This window comes from Bombina bombina, chromosome 2 (assembly GCF_027579735.1).
Source record: "Bombina bombina isolate aBomBom1 chromosome 2, aBomBom1.pri, whole genome shotgun sequence".
In the NCBI taxonomy this organism is placed as follows: Eukaryota; Metazoa; Chordata; class Amphibia; order Anura; family Bombinatoridae; genus Bombina; species Bombina bombina.
In genome coordinates this window covers 1,287,398,732-1,287,416,150 of record NC_069500.1, presented here as the reverse complement: position 1 = coordinate 1,287,416,150, position 17,419 = coordinate 1,287,398,732, and the positions used below count along the sequence as shown (strand labels likewise).

The 17,419-nt window shown below is 41.5% G+C and overlaps 1 protein-coding gene across 1 annotated transcript in view; it reads right to left on the bottom strand.

Annotated features, from left to right (window-relative positions):
* Window positions 1-17,419, bottom strand: part of FAM184B (family with sequence similarity 184 member B) — a 184,920-nt gene that overhangs the window by 45,355 nt on the left and 122,146 nt on the right. The window contains exon 7 of the mRNA XM_053704104.1: window positions 12,159-12,273. Coding sequence (XP_053560079.1) covers window positions 12,159-12,273 — 115 coding nt within the window. The remainder of the gene's footprint in view (window positions 1-12,158; window positions 12,274-17,419) is intronic.

Genomic DNA, 17,419 nt, shown 5'->3' with positions numbered 1-17,419 from the left:
TTCCATAGTATATGAATCAGCTTTTAAACTGCAATTATCGCACACATTCCCATCTTTTATATAATTATTTATGTGGAATGTCCCTGTTTAAATGAATCTAATAGTCAAAACGGAGATATGTGCATATGTTATACACTCTCAGTGTATTCACTTTTACACATTGCGCCAGATCAGAGAGCCAGCAGTGTTTCTTGTATAACACAAATTAATTCATCAAATGTACGTATGCCCTATAAACAGTAATCATTGTTACTAAGCGCATTTTTGCTAATAAAAGTAAATTCCAGAATTGCTTCAATTCAAAACTTAAATGCACTAATGCACAACTCAATATTTATTATGATGTCCCCTTAAGTTCTTTTAAACACTAGCTATATATAGTTTGCTTAGCACATTAAAGGGACATAAAAGGGCAAAAGAAAATGTGCCAATTTTTGTCTTATTGCTTTCATATAACTATGTGTTTAACTCATGCAAAGGGGTTAAACAAATAGTTAAATTTGGCTCTAGAGCAGCAATGCAAATTTGATACAAATGAATTTTAAAGTCTCTTAAACTTACACGCTCTATCTAAATTGTGAAATGTTAACGTTCATGCCCATTTAATTTAAATTGAAACCTAAATTTTTTCAATTCAACTAATACATCATTATGGTCTACTTTCTATTGTGCCCAGTTAACATCCCTCAGAGTGGCTTGACTTTAACTATGATGTAGCCTTTAACTAATTAAGCACATTTAACTAACTGCGTGGACCTATAAACTTCAAGGGAGATTAAAGTGATTTGCATATATATATCAGAAAATAGCCATTATGTATGTGCTAGATTGCGAGTGGAGCAGTAATTTGTACTCGCGCGTTAGTTCCACTAGACGGAGGCTTTTTGCACATGTTGGGTAGCGCTTGTATTACAAACTGAAAGTAAAACGTTTTTGCATTAGCACTAACCTGACGTGCGCAAAAAGCCGAAGTGCACCACGTTAACTTATTCCCTCACAGACTTCAATGGAGCGCAAAAAGTGGGAAAAACACGTCGGGTAGCGTGCATATTACAAGTTAAAAGTAAAACTTTTTTTGCACCAGCGCTAACCTGACGTGCGCAAAAAGTCGAAGTCCAAATATCGTGACCACATTTACATATTCCTTTGAAGACTTCAATGTAGCGCGAAAAGTGGAAAAAAACATACTTCTACGCAAACCTGATTGCATTTTCTCAAGTGCGCCAGCCAAACATGAAATATGGATATTTCACATTCCAATGTTCTAAGCATAGAAGAGTGTGTTCCATTTATTATTTTATAACAGGGGAGGATTTTCCTTCTTCTGAGAAGTACCATTGCTTCTCTATTGTCACAAATTAATTTTACTCCCCCTGTGCACTGTGGGTCCTGTGACCACATTTTTTCACACATGTCACGCATAAAAGTATTCCTTTAAATAGATAAGGTGGCCCTGATCTACTGTATTTCTAATATATATATATATATATATATATATATATATATATATATATGTATATATATATGATTTTTTTAGGTAAAATAAATATCCATACATATCTATATATATATAAAAAATTATATATCAATTTAAAACTACTTGGAATATTGGAATGTGAAACATTTACATTAAATACATACTTAAATATGAATATTGCATAAATATGCGTTTACATGTTTTCAGCTACAAAGCTATATCTATATAGATAGATAGATAGATATATAGATACACTTTTAAAGGTATTTTTTAAATGTTTTTTCCACTTTTTAGATAAGCGTAACAGTTAACCAGAGCTCTGAAGTCGTGCTATCTTGACGAGGGTTAAATTAAATTGCGCTCAAGCTAATGCGTTTACTTTCAACTTGTAATACACACACTACTTCTAATGCGTGCAAAGACTTGAAATAAACCCCTTTTCGCTTGCACACAACAGTTAGCGCACCACTTATAATCTAGCTCTAAATTGGAAAAAACAAATGCATACAAAATTTTTTTTAATTCAGGGGTAGTGCAGAGTTTAAAAGGACATTAAAATTATGGACACAACTACAATAGTATGGTTACCAAAAAAAACCCATCAGATATATATCCTATAATATAAAAGACCAAGTGTGTTTGTCCGAAGCTGTAATGTGTAGTAGAGACTGCCCGAGGACAAACACACCTGGACTTCAACAGAATCTCAGACTGACCTGACATCTTCTGGGGCCGACCGAGTGTGAGGGGGGCATGACGCAGGAGGGACTGGGTGGGGCCGGGTGTGGCGCGGGCGGGGCCGGGGGCGTGCGGACGTGAGAGAGCTCAAAAGGAGGGGTGATAGAGAGAGCAAAAGAGGGGGGATAGAGAGAGCAAAAGAGAGAGAGAGAGACAGAAAAAGAGAGGGGGAGGAAGAGCAAAAGAAAGTGGAGAGAGAGAGAGAGCTAAAGAGGGGAGATAGAGAGAGCAAGCAAAGGAGAGGGGGAGAAAGGAGAGAGAGCAAAAGAGAGGGGAGAGAGAGACAGAGAGAGAACGCAAAAGAGAGGGGGGAGAGGGCAAAAGAGAGGGGAGAGAGAGCGCAAAAGAGAGGGGGTGAAGAGAGAGGGGCGTAAGAGAGAGAGCAAAAGAGAGGGGAGAGAGAGCATAAGAGGGGGAGAGAGAGCAAAAGAGAGGGGGAGAGAGAGCAAAAGAGAGGGGGAGAGAGAGCAAAAGAGAGGGAGTGAGAAAGAGCAAAACAGAGGGGGAGAGAGACAGCAAAAGAGGGGGGAAGAGAGCAAAAGAAAGGGGAGAGAAGAGAGCAAAAAAGGGGGGATAGAGAGAGCAAAAGAGAGGGGGAGAGAGAGAGCGCAAAAGAGAGGGGGAGAGAGAGAGCGCAAAAGAGAGGGGGGGGAGAGAGAGAGAGCAAAAGAGAGGGGGAGAGAGAGATCAAAAGAGAGGGGGGAGAGAGAGAGATTAAAAGAAAGGGGGAGAGAGAGAGCAAAATAGAGAGAGAGAGCAAAAAAGAGGGGGGAGATAGAGAGCAAAAGAGGGGGATAGAGCAAATGAGAGGGGAGAGAGAGAGCAAAAGAGAGGGGGAGAGAGCAAAAGAGAGGGAGAGAGAAAGAGCAAAAGAGAGGGAGAGAGAAAGAGCAAACGAGAGGGAGAGAGAGAGCAAAAGAGAGGGGGGAAAAGAGCAAAAGAAAGGGGAGAGAGAGCAAAAGAGGGGGGATGGAAAGAGCAAAAGAGAGGGGGAAAGAGACAGAGCAAAGGAGAGGGGGAGAGAGCAAAAGAGAGGGAGAGGGAAAGAGCAAAAGAGAGGGGTGAAAGAGAGCAAAAGAGGGGGGAATGGAAAGAGCAAAAGAGAGGGGGAGAGAGACAGAGCAAAAGAGAGGGGGAGAGAGAGAGCAAAAGAGAGAGGGAAGCGAGAGAGCAAAAGAGAGAGGGGAGAGAGAGAGAGAGCAAAAGAGAATGAGAGAGAGAGCAAAAGAGAGGGATAGAGCAAAAGAGAATGAGAGAGAGAGCAAAAGAGAGGGAGAGAGAGCAAAAGAGAGGGAGAGAGAAAGAGCAAAAGAGAGGGAGAGAGAAAGAGCAAAAGAGAGGGAGAGAGAAAGAGCAAAAGAGAGGGAGAGAGAGAGCAAAAGAGAGAGAGGAGAGAAAGCAAAAGAGAGAGAGGAGAGAGAGCAAAAGAGGGGAATAGAGAGAGAGCAAAAGAGAGGGGGAGTGAGAGAGCAAAAGAGAGGGGGAGAGATAGAGCAAAAGAGAGGGGGGAGAGAGAGCAAAAGAGGGGGATAGAGAGAGAAAAAGAGGGGAGATAGAGAGAGCAAAAGAGAGGGAGAGAGACAGCAAAAGAGAGGAGGGAGTAAAAGAGAGCAAAAGAGGGAGAGAGACAGCAAAAGAGTGGGGGGGAGAGCGCAAAAGGGAGGGGGAGAGAGAGCGCAAAAGAGGGGAAAAGAGTGCAAAAGAGAGGGGAGAGAGAGAGAAAAGAGAGGGGAGAGAGAACGAAAGAGAGGGGAGAGAGAGAGAAAAGAGAGGGGAGAGAGAACAAAAGAGAGGGGAGAGAGAGCAAAAGAGAGGGGAGAGAGAACAAAAGAGAGGGGAGAGAGAACAAAAGAGAGGGGAGCGAGAACAAAATAGAGGGGAGAGAGAACAAAAGAGAGGGGAGAGAGAATAAAAGAGAGGGGAGAGAAGAAAGGGGAGAGAGAGAGAACAAAAGAAACAGAGGGGAGAGAGAGCAAAAGAGAGGGGCGATAGAGAGAGCAAAAGAGAGGGAGAGAGACAGCAAAAGAGAGAGAGCAAAAGAGAGGGGAGAGAGAGCAAAATAGAGGGGGAGAGTGCAAAAGAGGGTAGAGAGAACATGCAAAAGAGAGGGGGAAAGGTGGAGAGAGAGAGAGCAAAAGAGAGGGGGAGAGAGAGCATAAGAGAGGGGGAGAGAGAGCATAAGAGAGGGGGAGAGAAAGAGCAAAAGAGAGGTGGTAGAGAGAGAGCAAAAGAGGGGAATAGAGAGAGCAAAAGACAGGAGGGAGAGAGAGAGCAAAAGAGAGGGGGAGAGAGGGGGGAAGAGAGAGAGCAAAAGAGAGGGGGGAAGAGAGAGAGCAAAAGAGAGGGGGAGAGAGAAAGCATAAAAGAGGAGGGAGAGAGAGAGCAAAAGAGAGGGGGAGAGAAAGAGCAAAAGAGAGGGGGGGGAGAGACAGCAAAAGAGAGGGGGAGAACAGAGCAAAAGAGAGGGGGGAGAGAGAGCAAAAGAGAGGGGGGATAGAGAGAAAGCAAAAGAGAGGGGGAGAGAGAGAGAGCAAAAGAGAGGGGGAGAGAGAGTGCAAAAGATGAGGGATAGAGAGAGAGCAAAAGAGGGGGGATAGAGAGAGCAAAAGAGAGGGAGAGAGACAGCAAAAGAGAGGGTAAGAGACAGCAAACGAAAGGGGGGAGAGAGACAGCAAAAGAAAGGGGGGAGAGAGAGCAACAGAGAGGGATAGAGACAGCAAAAAAGAGGGGGGGGGGAGAGAGCAAAAGAGAGGGGGGAGAGCGCAAAAGAGAGGGGGGAGAGCGCAAAAGAGAGGGGAAGAGAGAGCGCAAAAGAAAGGGAGGAAATTAGGGGGGAGAAAGAGAGCAAAAGAGAGGGGGGAGAGAGAGAACAAAAGAGAGGGGAGAGAGCAAAAGAGAGGGGAGAGAAACAGCGCAAAAGAGAGGAGAGAGAGAGCAAAATAGAGTCAGAGACACAGAAAAAGAGAGGGGGAGAAAGGGGAGAAAGAGAAAAAGAGAGGGGAGAGAGAGCAAAAGAGAGGGGGAGAAAGGGGAGTGAGAGAGAGAGAGAGAGAGAGAGAGAGAAAGAGAGGGGGAGAGTGCAAAAAAGGGAAGAGAGAGCGTGCAAAAGAGAGGGGGAGAGAGAGAGATTGAGCATAAGAGAGGGGGAGATAGAGAGCGCAAAAGAGAGGGGGAGAGAGAGAGAGCAAAAGAGAGGGTGAGATAGAGAGCGCAAAAGAGAGGGGGGAGAGAGGAGGGGAAAGAGTGGGGGAGAGAGAGAACAAAAGAGAGGGGAGAGAGACAGAGCAAAAGAGAGGGGGAGAGAGCAAAAGAGAGAGGGGAGAGAGAGCAAAAGAGAGGGGATAGAGAGAGCAAAAGAGAGGAGATAGAGAGAGCAAAAGAGAGGATAGAGAGAGCAAAAGAGAGGGGGGAGAGAGAGCAAAAGAGGGGGGATCTATCCCCCCTCTTTTGATCTCTCTCCCCCCTCTCTTTTGCTCTCTCTATCTAGAGCAAAAGAGAGGGAGAGAGAAAGTAAAAGAGAGGGGGGGAGAGAGTGCAAAAGAGAGGGAGGAAAAGAGAGGGGGAGAGAGAGAGCAAAAGAGAGGGGGAGAGAGCAAAATAGAGAGAGGGGGAGAGAGAGAGCAGATGAGAAGGGGAGAGATAGAGCAAAAGAGAGGGATAAAGAGCATAAGAGAGGGGGAGAGAAAGAGCAAAAGAGAGGGGAAGAGAGAGACAGCAAAAGAGAGGGGGGAAAGAGAGCAAAAGAGAGGGGGGAGAGAAAGCAAAAGAGGGGGAATAGAGAGAGCAAAAGAGAGGGGGGAGAGAGAGAGCAAAAGAGAGGGGGGAGAGAGGGGGAAAGAGGGGGGAGAGAGCAAAAGAGAGGGAGGAAGAGAGAGAGCAAAAGAGAGGGGGAGAGAGAGATCATAAAAGAGGAGGGAGAGAGAGCAAAAGAGAGGGGGAGAGAAAGAGCAAAAGAGAGGGGGAGAGAGAGAGTAAAAGAGAGGGGGAGAAAGAGAGCAAAAGAAAGGGGAGAGATAGAGCAAAATAGGGGGGATAGAGAGAGCAAAAGTGGGGGAATAGAGAGAGTTAAAGAGAGGGGGGACAGAGAGCAAAAGAGAGGGGGGATAGAGAGAGAGCAAAAGAGAGTGGAGAGAGAGAGAGCAAAAGAGAGGGGGAAGAGAGAGTGCAAAAGATGAGGGATAGAGAGAGCAAAAGAGAGGGGGGAGAGAGAGTGCAAAAGATGAGGGATAGAGACAGCAAACGAAAGGGGGGAGAGAGACAGCAAAAGGAAGGGGGGAGAGAGAGCAAAAGAGAGGGATAGAGACAGCAAAAAAGAGGTGGAGAGAGAGCAAAAGAGAGGGGGGCGAGCGCAAAAGAGAGGGGGAGAGCACAAAAGAGAGGGGAAGAGAGAGCGCAAAAGAAAGGGAGGAAATGAGGGGGGAGAAAGAGATCAAAAGAGAGGGGGGAGAGAGAGAGAGCAAAAGAGAGGGGAGAGAGCAAAAGAGAGGAGAGAGAGAGAGAGCAAAAGAGAGGAGAGAGAGAGCAAAATAGAGTGAGAGACAGAAAAAGAGAGGGGGAGAAAGGGGAGAAAGAGAAAAAGAGAGGGGAGAGAGAGCAAAAGAGAGGGGGAGAAAGGGGAGTGAGTGAGAGAGAGAGAGAGAGAGAGAAAGAGAGAGAGAGAGAGCAAAAAAGGGAACAGAGAGCGTGCAAAAGAGAGGGGGAGAGAGAGAGAGCAAAAGAGAGGGGGAGAGAGAGAGCAAAAGAGAGGGGAGAGGGCAAAAGAGAGGGGGAGAAAGGGGAGTGAGAGAGAGAGAGAGAAAGAGAGAGAGAGAGAGAGAGAGAGAGAGAGAGAGAGAGCAAAAAAGGGAAGAGAGAGTGTGCAAAAGAGAGGGGGAGAGAGAGAGCAAAAGAGAGGGGGAGAGAGAGCGCAAAAGAGAGGGGAGAGAGCACAAAAGAGAGGGGAGAGAGCGCAAAAGAGAGGGGGAGAAAGGAGAGTGAGTGAGTGAGAGAGAGATAGAGAAAGAGAGAGAGAGAGAGAGAGAGAGAAAGAGAGAGAGCAAAAAAGGGAAGAGAGAGCGTGCAAAAATGAGGGGAGAGAGAGAGAGAGCAAAAGAGAGGGGTTAGAAAGGGGAGTGAGAGAGAGAGAGAGAGAGAGAGAGAGAAAGAGAGAGAGAGAAAGAGAGAGAGAGAGAGAAAGAAAGAGAGAGAGAGAAAAAGAGAGAAAGAGAGAGAGAGAGAGAGAGAGAGAGAGAGAGAGAGAGAGAGAGAGAAAGAGAAGAGAGAGTGCAAAAAAGGGAAGAGAGAGTGTGCAAAAGAGAGGGGGAGAGAGAGAGCAAAAGAGAGGGGAGAGAGCGCAAAATAGAGGGGGAGAAAGGGGAGTGAGAGAGAGAGAGAGAGAGAGAGAAAGAGAGAGAGAGAAAGAGAGAGAGAGAAAGAGAGAGAGTGCAAAAAAAGGAAGAGAGAGCGTGCAAAAGAGAGGGGGAGAAAGAGAAAAAGAGAGGGGAGAGAGAGCAAAAGAGAGGGGGAGTGAGTGAGAGAGAGAAAGAAAGAAAGAGAGAGAGAGAGAGAGAGAGGGGGGAGTGCAAAAAAGGGAAGAGAGGGCGTGCAAAAGAGAGGGGGAGAGAGAGAGCAAAAGAGAGGGGAGAGAGCGCAAAAGAGAGGGGGGAGAGAGGAGGGGAAAGAGTGGGGGAGAGAGAGAACAAAAGAGAGGGGAGAGAGACATAGCAAAAGAGAGGGGGAGAGAGACAGCAAAAGAGAGAGGGAGAGAGAGAGCAAAAGAGAGAGGAGAGAGAGAGCAAAAGAGAGGGGATAGAGAGAGCAAAAGAGAGGGGATAGAGAGAGCAAAAGAGATGATAGAGAGAGCAAAAGAGAGGGGGAGAGAGAGCAAAAGAGGGGGATCTATTCCCTCTCTTTTTCTCTCTCTCCCTCTCTTTTGCTTTATCTAGAGCAAAAGAGAGGTAGAGAGGAAGCAAAAGAGAGGAGGGAAAAGAGAGGGGGGAGAGAGAGCAAAAGAGAGGGGGAGAGAGCAAAATAGAGAGAGGGGGAGAGAGAGAGCAGAAGAGAGGGAGAGAGAGCAAAATAGAGAGAGGGGGAGAGAGAGAGAGCAGAAGAGAAGGGGAGAGATAGAGCAAAGAGAGGGGGAGAGAGCAAAAGAGAGGGGGAGAGAGCAATAGAGAGGGAGGAAAAGAGAGGGGGAGAGAGAGAGCAAAATAGAGGGGGAGAGCAAAATAGAGAGAGAGGGAGAGAGAGCAGAAGAGAGGGGAGAGAGCAAAATAGAGAGAGGGGGAGAGAGAGAGCAGAAGAGAAGGGGAGAGATAGAGCAAAAGAGAGGGGGAGAGAGCAAAAGAGAGGGGGAGAGAGCAAAAGAGAGGGGGAGAGAGCAAAAGAGAGGGAGGAAAAGAGAGGGGGAGAGAGAGAGCAAAAGAGAGGAGGGAGAGAGCAAAATAGAGAGAGGGGGAGAGAGAGCAGAAGAGAAGGGGATAGATAGAGCAGAAGAGAGGGGAGAGTGAGCAAAAGAGAGGGGGGAGAGAGCAAAAGAGAGGGGGGATAGAGAGAGAGCAAGGGGTGGAACCGCTGTACTGCAAAAAATGGTTAGGCCTAGTATTGAAATATTTATTTAAGAATAGATAGAAAATATTCTTGTATGTGAAGAACATTGGAATGTGTAATATTCATAATTTATGTCGGGTTTAGAGCACTTGAATAAACGTGATCGGGCTAGCTTGCTAGTATGGGAGTTATTTTATTTTTGCAGTTTCCATTTACTTCTATGGGCGCGTCAGGTTTTCACTTGCGTGCTAACTTTTTATCTTATCTTATCCCTTTATATGCACAAAAGCCTCCTTATCTCTCTCCTATAAACATACACACATGCATACAATTTTCCATTGCTGGATTAAAGCTAAGAGAGCAATTTCCTATACAATTAATGCTATGCTGCTGGTATAACAAGTCAGTAGGAAAGTGGTGCGTTAAAGGCTACAACACGAGCACAAACTCATACATACACTATATAATACATATTATTCATAGAAATATTACAAAAAAAAGTTATAAGGGTTAAAAGGTATATGGTACATGACAAGGTATTTTAATAGAAAGGCCTATAATGCATATATACATACATATACATGTCTAATTATGTATATATATACTGTACATATGTATATGTGTGTATACATGTGTATTTACAGTTGTATGTAAAAATGTAGGCACCCCTGACAATTTCCATGATTTTCATTTATAAATAATTGGGTGCTTGGATCAGCAATTTATTTTGATCTATCAAATAGCTACACAGTAATATTTCAGTAGTGAAATGAGGTTTATTGGATTAACAGAAAATGGGCAATATGCATCCAAACGAAATTAGACAGGTGCATAAATTTGGGCACCCTTGTCATTTTGTTGATTTGAATACCTGTAACTAGCTAGCACTGATTAATTGGAACACACAATTGGTTTGGTGAGCCCATTAAGCCTTGAACTTCATAGACAGGTGCATCCAATCATAAGAAAAGGTATTTAAGGTGGCCAATTGCAAGTTGTTGTTCTCTTTGACTCTCCTCTGAAGAGTGGCAACATGGGGGCCTCAAAACAACTCTCAAATGACCTGAAAACAAAGATTGTTCAACATTATGGTTTAGGGGAAGGCTACAAAAAGCTATCGCAGAGATTTAAGCTGTCAGTGTCCACTGTGAGGAACATAGTGAGGAAATGGAAGACCACAGGCACAGTTCTTGTTAAGGCCAGAAGTGGTAGGCCAAGTAAAATATCAGAGAGGCAAAGGATGGTGGGAACGGTCAAAAACAGTCCACATACCACATCCAAAGACCTACAACATCATCTTGCTGCAGATGGTGTCACTGTGCATCGTTTAACAATTCAACGCACTTTGCATAAGGAGTAGCTGTATGGGAGAGTGATGCGGAAGAAGCCTTTTCTGCACACACGCCACAAACAGAGTCGCTTGAGGTATGCAAACGTACATTTGGACAAGCCAGCTTCCTTTTGGAAGAAGGTGCTGTGGACTGATGAAACAAAGATTGAGTTATTTGGTCATAACAAGGGGCGTTATGCATGGCGGCAAAAGAACACAGCGTTCCAAGACAAACACTTGCTACCAACAGTAAAATTGGGTGGATGTTCCATCATGCTGTGCGGCTGTGTGGCCAGCGCTGGTACTGGGAATCTTGTTAAAGTTGAGGGTCGCATGGATTCCACTCAATATCAGCAGATACTTGGGAATAATGTTGAGGAATCAGTCACAAAGTTGAAGTTACGCCGGGGCTGGATATTTCAACAAGACAACGACCCAAAACACTGCTCAAAATCTACTCCAACATTTATGCAGAGGAACAAGTACAATGTTCTGGAATGGCCATCCAAGTCTCCAGTCCTGAATATCATTGAAAATCTGTGGGGTGATTTGAAGCAGGCTGTCCATGCTCGGCAACCATCAAACCTAACTGAACTGGAGATGTTTGCAAGGAGGAATGGTCCAAAATACCTTTATACAGAATCCAGACACTCATTACAGGCTATAGGAAGCATCTAGAGGCTATTATTTCTGCTAAAGGAGGCTCTACTAAATAATGATATTTCTGTTGGGGTGCCCAAATTTATGCACCTGTCTAATTTCGCATGGATAGATATTGCACATTTTCTGTTAATCCAATAAACCTTATTTCACTACTGAAATATTACTGTGTCCTTCAGTTATTTGATAGATCAAAATGAAATTGCTGATCCAAACGCCCAATTATTTATAAATCATGGAAATTGTCAGGGGTGCCTAAACTTTTGCATACGATTATATGTATATACACATATAAACATACAAACACACAGCTATAAGTGTTAGGGTTTTTCAGTTTCCACACTTTATTGAAGTCTACGGGGAGAAGAAGTTAACGTGGTCGCAAAATATCCAAGGTCCTCAAGTTGGCTTTAGCTCGCACAAAAACAAGTTTATTTTTTTAGCGGTGTTTGGATGCGAGCAAAATCGCTAAATTGCCTGCCACTTGTGATTTGGCCCTTAATAAGTTCAGGCAAGTAGCAGATCCATCCGACTGGGAGGTTAATTTCTGCTGCTGCCTTTTGTTTATATATCTTTTCTATAGCCGATATTGCAGTATACATATTTTTAGAATAGGTTGAGGTTTAAACGCACAACATTTTCAATTACCAAAATAAAGGTAAATGAGCTATTCATAAACATTTTAATATAGTCCAGCAGGTAAAATGGATCATTGGGAACACAATACACTACAATGTCCCAATAACTAAACTGTGGCCGGACTTTTAGCCGACGGACATTTGGCCGACGGACATTTGGCCGAAACACAAGTGGCTGTCAGATAACAGTACGGCCACGAGGTAGATAGATTTGATAGATAGATAGATTAGATAGATAGATCAATAGATGCAATACATACATTTGATACATTTGATAGATACAATAGATAGATAGATTTGATAGATAAATAGATAGATTTGATAGATAGATAATTTCCCAGACAGAGAATTACAAGACGTGCGGTCTGGGACCCATGGTAAAGTTCCCAGAGGCAGTTGCGGCGCCCGAGGCTCTGATTAGAACAGAGCACTCTGGAACGTATCTGCCCTCGGCTGAAATCGGAACATTCTTTAGCTTTCTGTCTGTCGGCCAAATGTCCGTCTGCCAAATGTCCGTCTGCATTTTGTCAGAGCACCAACTAAACAAACCCTCTCGTGGAAACATATCTACACTGGTATGAGAAGTATTATAAAAGTGTATTCACAACCTTATTTGCAGGTTCTATAGAGAGCTTCCAGAAAATGAGGCATCACAGAAAATGCTACATAATTGTGATATGTAAACATTTAACTACCTTGTACTGATGTTATTTCATAAAAGAAGACCAATGTTTTCATAACAAATATGACCCCAGCTGCAATCTGTATCCACAATCAGTACACTTACCAAAAGATGCTTTATAATTTGTTCCTTGGCAGTCAGCTTATCCTGCAAGCAATTTATAAGATGTGCGTCTTCTAGCTTATGCTGTTTTCTCCTTTCATCCTCCATCTCTTTCAGTCTGTAAATATGCTGCAATTATTACATTATGCACTGGTGTTGTGTGTTGCACATTAAAGATTTACTGCAGCAGAAGTGAATGAGACCAATTTGCAGAGACGCTGTGCTATGTATGTTCATTCTCGTCATTGTGTCATTTAGAGTTAGGTGGAAATGAGTACAGTTGTGATTGTGTATTATTTAGCTGCTTCATGGAATTTGCATTATTTTGCAGCATATTTAAAGGGACATGAAACCCAAAAAAATGTATTTCATGGTTCAGATAGAACGTACAATTTAAAACAACTTTCAAAATTACATCTATTATCTATTTTTTCTTTATTCTCTTGGAATCGTTTGATGAAAAGGAAAACTAGGAAGGCTCAAAAGCTTGGAGCTAGCTGCTGATTGGTGGCTGCACATATATGTATCTTGTCATTGGTTTACCGATGTCTATAGCTAGTTCCCAGTAGTGCATTGCTGAACTTTCAATAAAAGATTCCGAGAGAATAAAGCAAAAATTGATAATAGAAGTAAATTGGAAAGCTGTTTAAAATAACATGCTCTATGTGAATAAGGAAATACATTATTTGTGTTTCATGTCCCTTTAAGTTATAGTTTTTCACTTCCAGACTCTCTAGTGTGGTTAGCAGAATTTTTATAACAAAAGTAGGTAAAATAAATAATGTCCTTCTGTTATTATTATTATTAATAACAATTATTTAAAAAGTCCCAACATTTTACTCAGCAATGTAGAGGTGTATATGACATTCATGAGGGATACATTACATGCATTGCAACATTTAAATTAACAAGCTTCAAGGGATATTAAACAGTATAAGATTGTAATATAAAATGCTTAATTATGTGTAGTTATAAAACTCTACAATATTCTTTCATTATTTATTTTGTCCTCTTTTCATGTAATTTACCACTGAAAATTCCACTGAGTTTCTGTAAAGTAAGTGTAAGGGAATGGAAATGTTTTATGATTCCATGCACAAATAATTAATCAAACAGTTAGGGCTAGATTACAAGTGAGGCGCAAACGGTTATCGTATTTTCGCAAGACTTTTTCATTGCGCTGATATTACAAGTTGAGCGAAATGGCGATTACACTAGCGCAATCGCCATTTACGCTACAATCACGATCTCAGAGCTGTGGTTAACTGTTTTCCAAAACAAAAAAGTTGCACAAATCACTTCAAAAATACATTACAAAGTACATTTGCACTCATATTAACACTGTCTAATAAACATTATTTTAAAAAAATATTGCCCAAAAAAGTTATAAGGGCTCAAAGATAGGAGATCTCGCGTATTAGAAAAAAAGGCAGGCAAATGGCTTTAACATTGAGACACATACAAAGACATTGCTAAAGATATATTTGTATGTATAAATATGTTTATATATGTGTACATATATACATATATTAATGTATTTATATGTGTATATACTGTATGTATTTACTGTCATATATACACATATAAAAACATTAATATACATACAGTGCTGGTAGACCTTAACATACTAGGAGATACAGAGTTCACAATCGAACAAGGGTTACCCAGAAAGTTTATGACCTAAGAAGCTGCACAAACTGCTGTACGAAAAATGTAGAGTGCACTGAGTGTGTGAAGCAATACGTTGGATGCACCACCAGAGAGGCACGTAGCCGGGTGAGGGAGCACCTCAAAAACATAGAGCATGGCACTGAATGCTCTGACCTAGCAAGGCACTTCAGTTCTGTACACAATAAATGTGTTGACAGTTTCCAGTGGCAGATTATAGAACACGTGAAAGCGCCAATCAGAGGAGGTGATAAGACCACCAGGCTATTCTATAGGGAAGCTTTTTGGATCTTCCAATTAAAGACTAGAAAGCCTAATGGTTATAATATAGATGGTGACATCATCAACTTTTGGTTTCACTAATGATCTGCCCTTTGGAGGTTTGCTTTCCCTACTTGTATTTCCCCCTCCAAATGGGAGTTAATTTAGTAATGGATTAGAATCCTATTCCTTCAATTAGGCTCCATGGTATACATAGTGAATGTTGACATAAAGCTATAAATTGATGTTATCATTTGCATTCTCAATTTCTTGGATATCTTTTTATATCCCTTTCCTGTTTTATACAGTTCAACTACCTTTTCCCACAGATCCTTTGACAATTCTTTTGCTTTCTCCATGACTCAGAATCCAGAATTGTCAGTGCATCACTGGATGAAAGATGCAAGGGTCTGTCAGGAGTCCAGAAACTAATTTACTTTTTATACACACACACTAATTACAAGCAAACAGATCACAGGTGAGGATGGTTACCTTTAAAAGCCATTCAAACCATTTTGTGTCAACTTGTATGCATGTTATCAGGCCAAAATCACCAGGGTATGTAAACTTTTGATCAGGGTCATTTGGGTTGTGTCTGTTGCATTATGATTTAAAAAGCGTAAACACAGTTGATTGATAATAAATAGCTTCAGCCAAACAGTAACCATGAGTGAAAGAAAACTTTTTGTGTTATCATTCATAGTCTCTGAAAAATGGCCAAGAAATCATAAATTCTGCCAGGGTATGTAAACTTATGAGCACAACTGTATATAGAAATATGTATTTAAGAATAAATAGAACATATTCTGCTATGTGAAAAACATTGGAATGTGAAATATTAATATTTCATGTCGGGTTAGTGAACTTGAGAAAATGCGACCGGGTTAGTATTACTTGTTAGATGGTATTTGTTTTTCACTTTTCACGCTCCATTGAAGGCTATGGGGGAATACATAAATACGGTTGCAATAATCGAACTTTGACTTTTTGCGTGCGCTAGGTTAGTGTGCAGGCAAAAACTTTTTACTTTCAACTTATAATATGTGCGCTACCCGATGCGCGCAAAAATCAAAACTTCAAGTGGAGTTAACGCACGATCGGCAGTGCCAACTACTGACCCACTCGTAATCTAGCCCATAATGTTTTTAAACCATTGGCAGGAAAGTAGCAACATTACTGCTTGTTAATATATTGTTCACAGCCTTGTAATAAAAACTGTCTCTCTGACACCAGGCTGGGAGAGATAGATGCAGACTAATAGTTTGGTTCTGTTTTGCTTTCGGGTATCATCACAGTGTTGACCCTAAACTGTTCCTGTTGAGATAAGGCTAGGCTGAACCTCTTCTACAAAGTGTTTATCAATAGATAAGATGGAGTTCCTCATGTGTCTGTGATGACCGTTATCTTCTTCCCTGCCAGTGTATGCCATCTTTAGCAACTAACGAGCCATTAAGAATCGAAGCTAAGTCTTGCCTCATATATAATCATTGCTTTGTTTAGAATAAGTTGTCAATAAAAGTGATCTATTTCACATATTTACTGTGTCCTCCCTTTATTCAGTACTAATAGTTACTATAAATTTGTTTCTCCATTAATGTATTTTGAATGACTTGCTATACCAGCTGCAGAGTATAACATGTATTTGAAATTGCATTTTCAGGTTTATTTGTGTATATAAATTAGCTGTTTTTGTGCTATTAAAATGGTTTGACCTTGCAGGTAATATCAGATCTCATTATGTTATCACTTTGTTTACACACACATGCTTCCTTATGTTATATTTGTCTGTAAACCAAAGCTCAGTACTTAGAGAGAACAATGGAAAATTAAAATTTTATTTCTTAACTATTCTGCACCCCACTAGGAGTGTAATTGCTTCTGCTGGCTGTGTTTACATAAGCTTATCTATAGTTTGGTCTTGGGTATAGAAACTTTCAGTATAGGTATGGATACCACGGGCAAAATCAGCTAATTTAAATGCCAAAATAAGGGTAAAGGAGATAATTGTAAACAATTTAACACACTCCAGAAGGTAAAATGGCTCATTGGGAATAATTTAAGAGGAAGACAAGTTTTGGGTAAACTGTCCCTTTAACACTCTCCCTAGCGCAAACAGTAATGGATGCAGCAATGTTCGAATTTAAGTTTCCCTTATCTATCTCTCCTGCTGAGGACATAGGGACAGATATAAAACATGATTAAGGCAAACATGCTGAAATGCATAAGATAGACACAACCTGCCATAGTTGGGAGATCTTTTATATGAACTATTTTTAACATTGCTTTATAAAAAGGATTTTTAAGACACCCATTTTGCTTTTGGATCTAAATATAAAACAGGCAAGTAATAGACTGTGAAAAAAGGCTGCGTGGAATACAGGGTTGTTAAAGCCAATAACAGGGTTTTCACAGTCTTGTTTGCGGAGTATCTTTTATTACCTGATTTATATCTAGCCATAATTGTCCTCAGCAGAAGAGAACTTAAGGTCAAACACGGTTGACGTCCATTACTTTATAGCAGTGATTTATTCTAGTATTTTACTCCAAGTCTCAAGTCTCTACCTTCAAGTCTCAAGTCCTTACAAGATACTTTCAAGTCAAGTCTCAAGTCGAGTCTCAAGTCTGGGAGCTAACTTTAAAGGGACATGATGAAACCCCAAAATGTTCTTTCATTATTCAGATAGAGAATACAATTTTACCAGCGTTCTTATTCTTATGAGTTTAACTGTTGAGTTAGTTAAAGGGACACTGTACCCAAAATTTTTCTTTTGTAATTCAGAAAGAGCATGCAATTTTAAGCAACTTTCTAACTTACTCCTATTATCAATTTTTCTTCGTTCTCTTGCTATCTTTATTTTAAAAAGAAGGCATCTAAGCTTGTTTTGGGTTCAGTACTCTGGACAGCAACTTTTTTTATTGGTGAATTAATTTATCCACCAATCAGCAAGGACAACCCAGGCTGTTCAACAAAAATGGGCCGGCATCTAAACTTACATTCTTGCATTTCAAATAAAGATACCAAGAGAATGAAGAAAAATTGATAAAAGGAGTAAATTAGAAAGATGCTTAAAATGTCATGCTCAATCTGAATCACGAAAGAAAAAATATGGGTACAGTGTCCCTTTAAATCGAGATTACTGAAACACTCCATTATATTTTAGTGAATCTGCTTCAGACGATAGCACTACGGTCTTCTAAGCAGTGAGATCATCTCACTGAGATGGAAGTCAGTTGCTAAAAATATACAAGTCGCTTCAAGTCAATGCGTCATTTATTGCGAGTTGAGTCTAAGTCAAGACATTGAAGCGACTTGAGTCTGAGTCAATGGTCTGGAG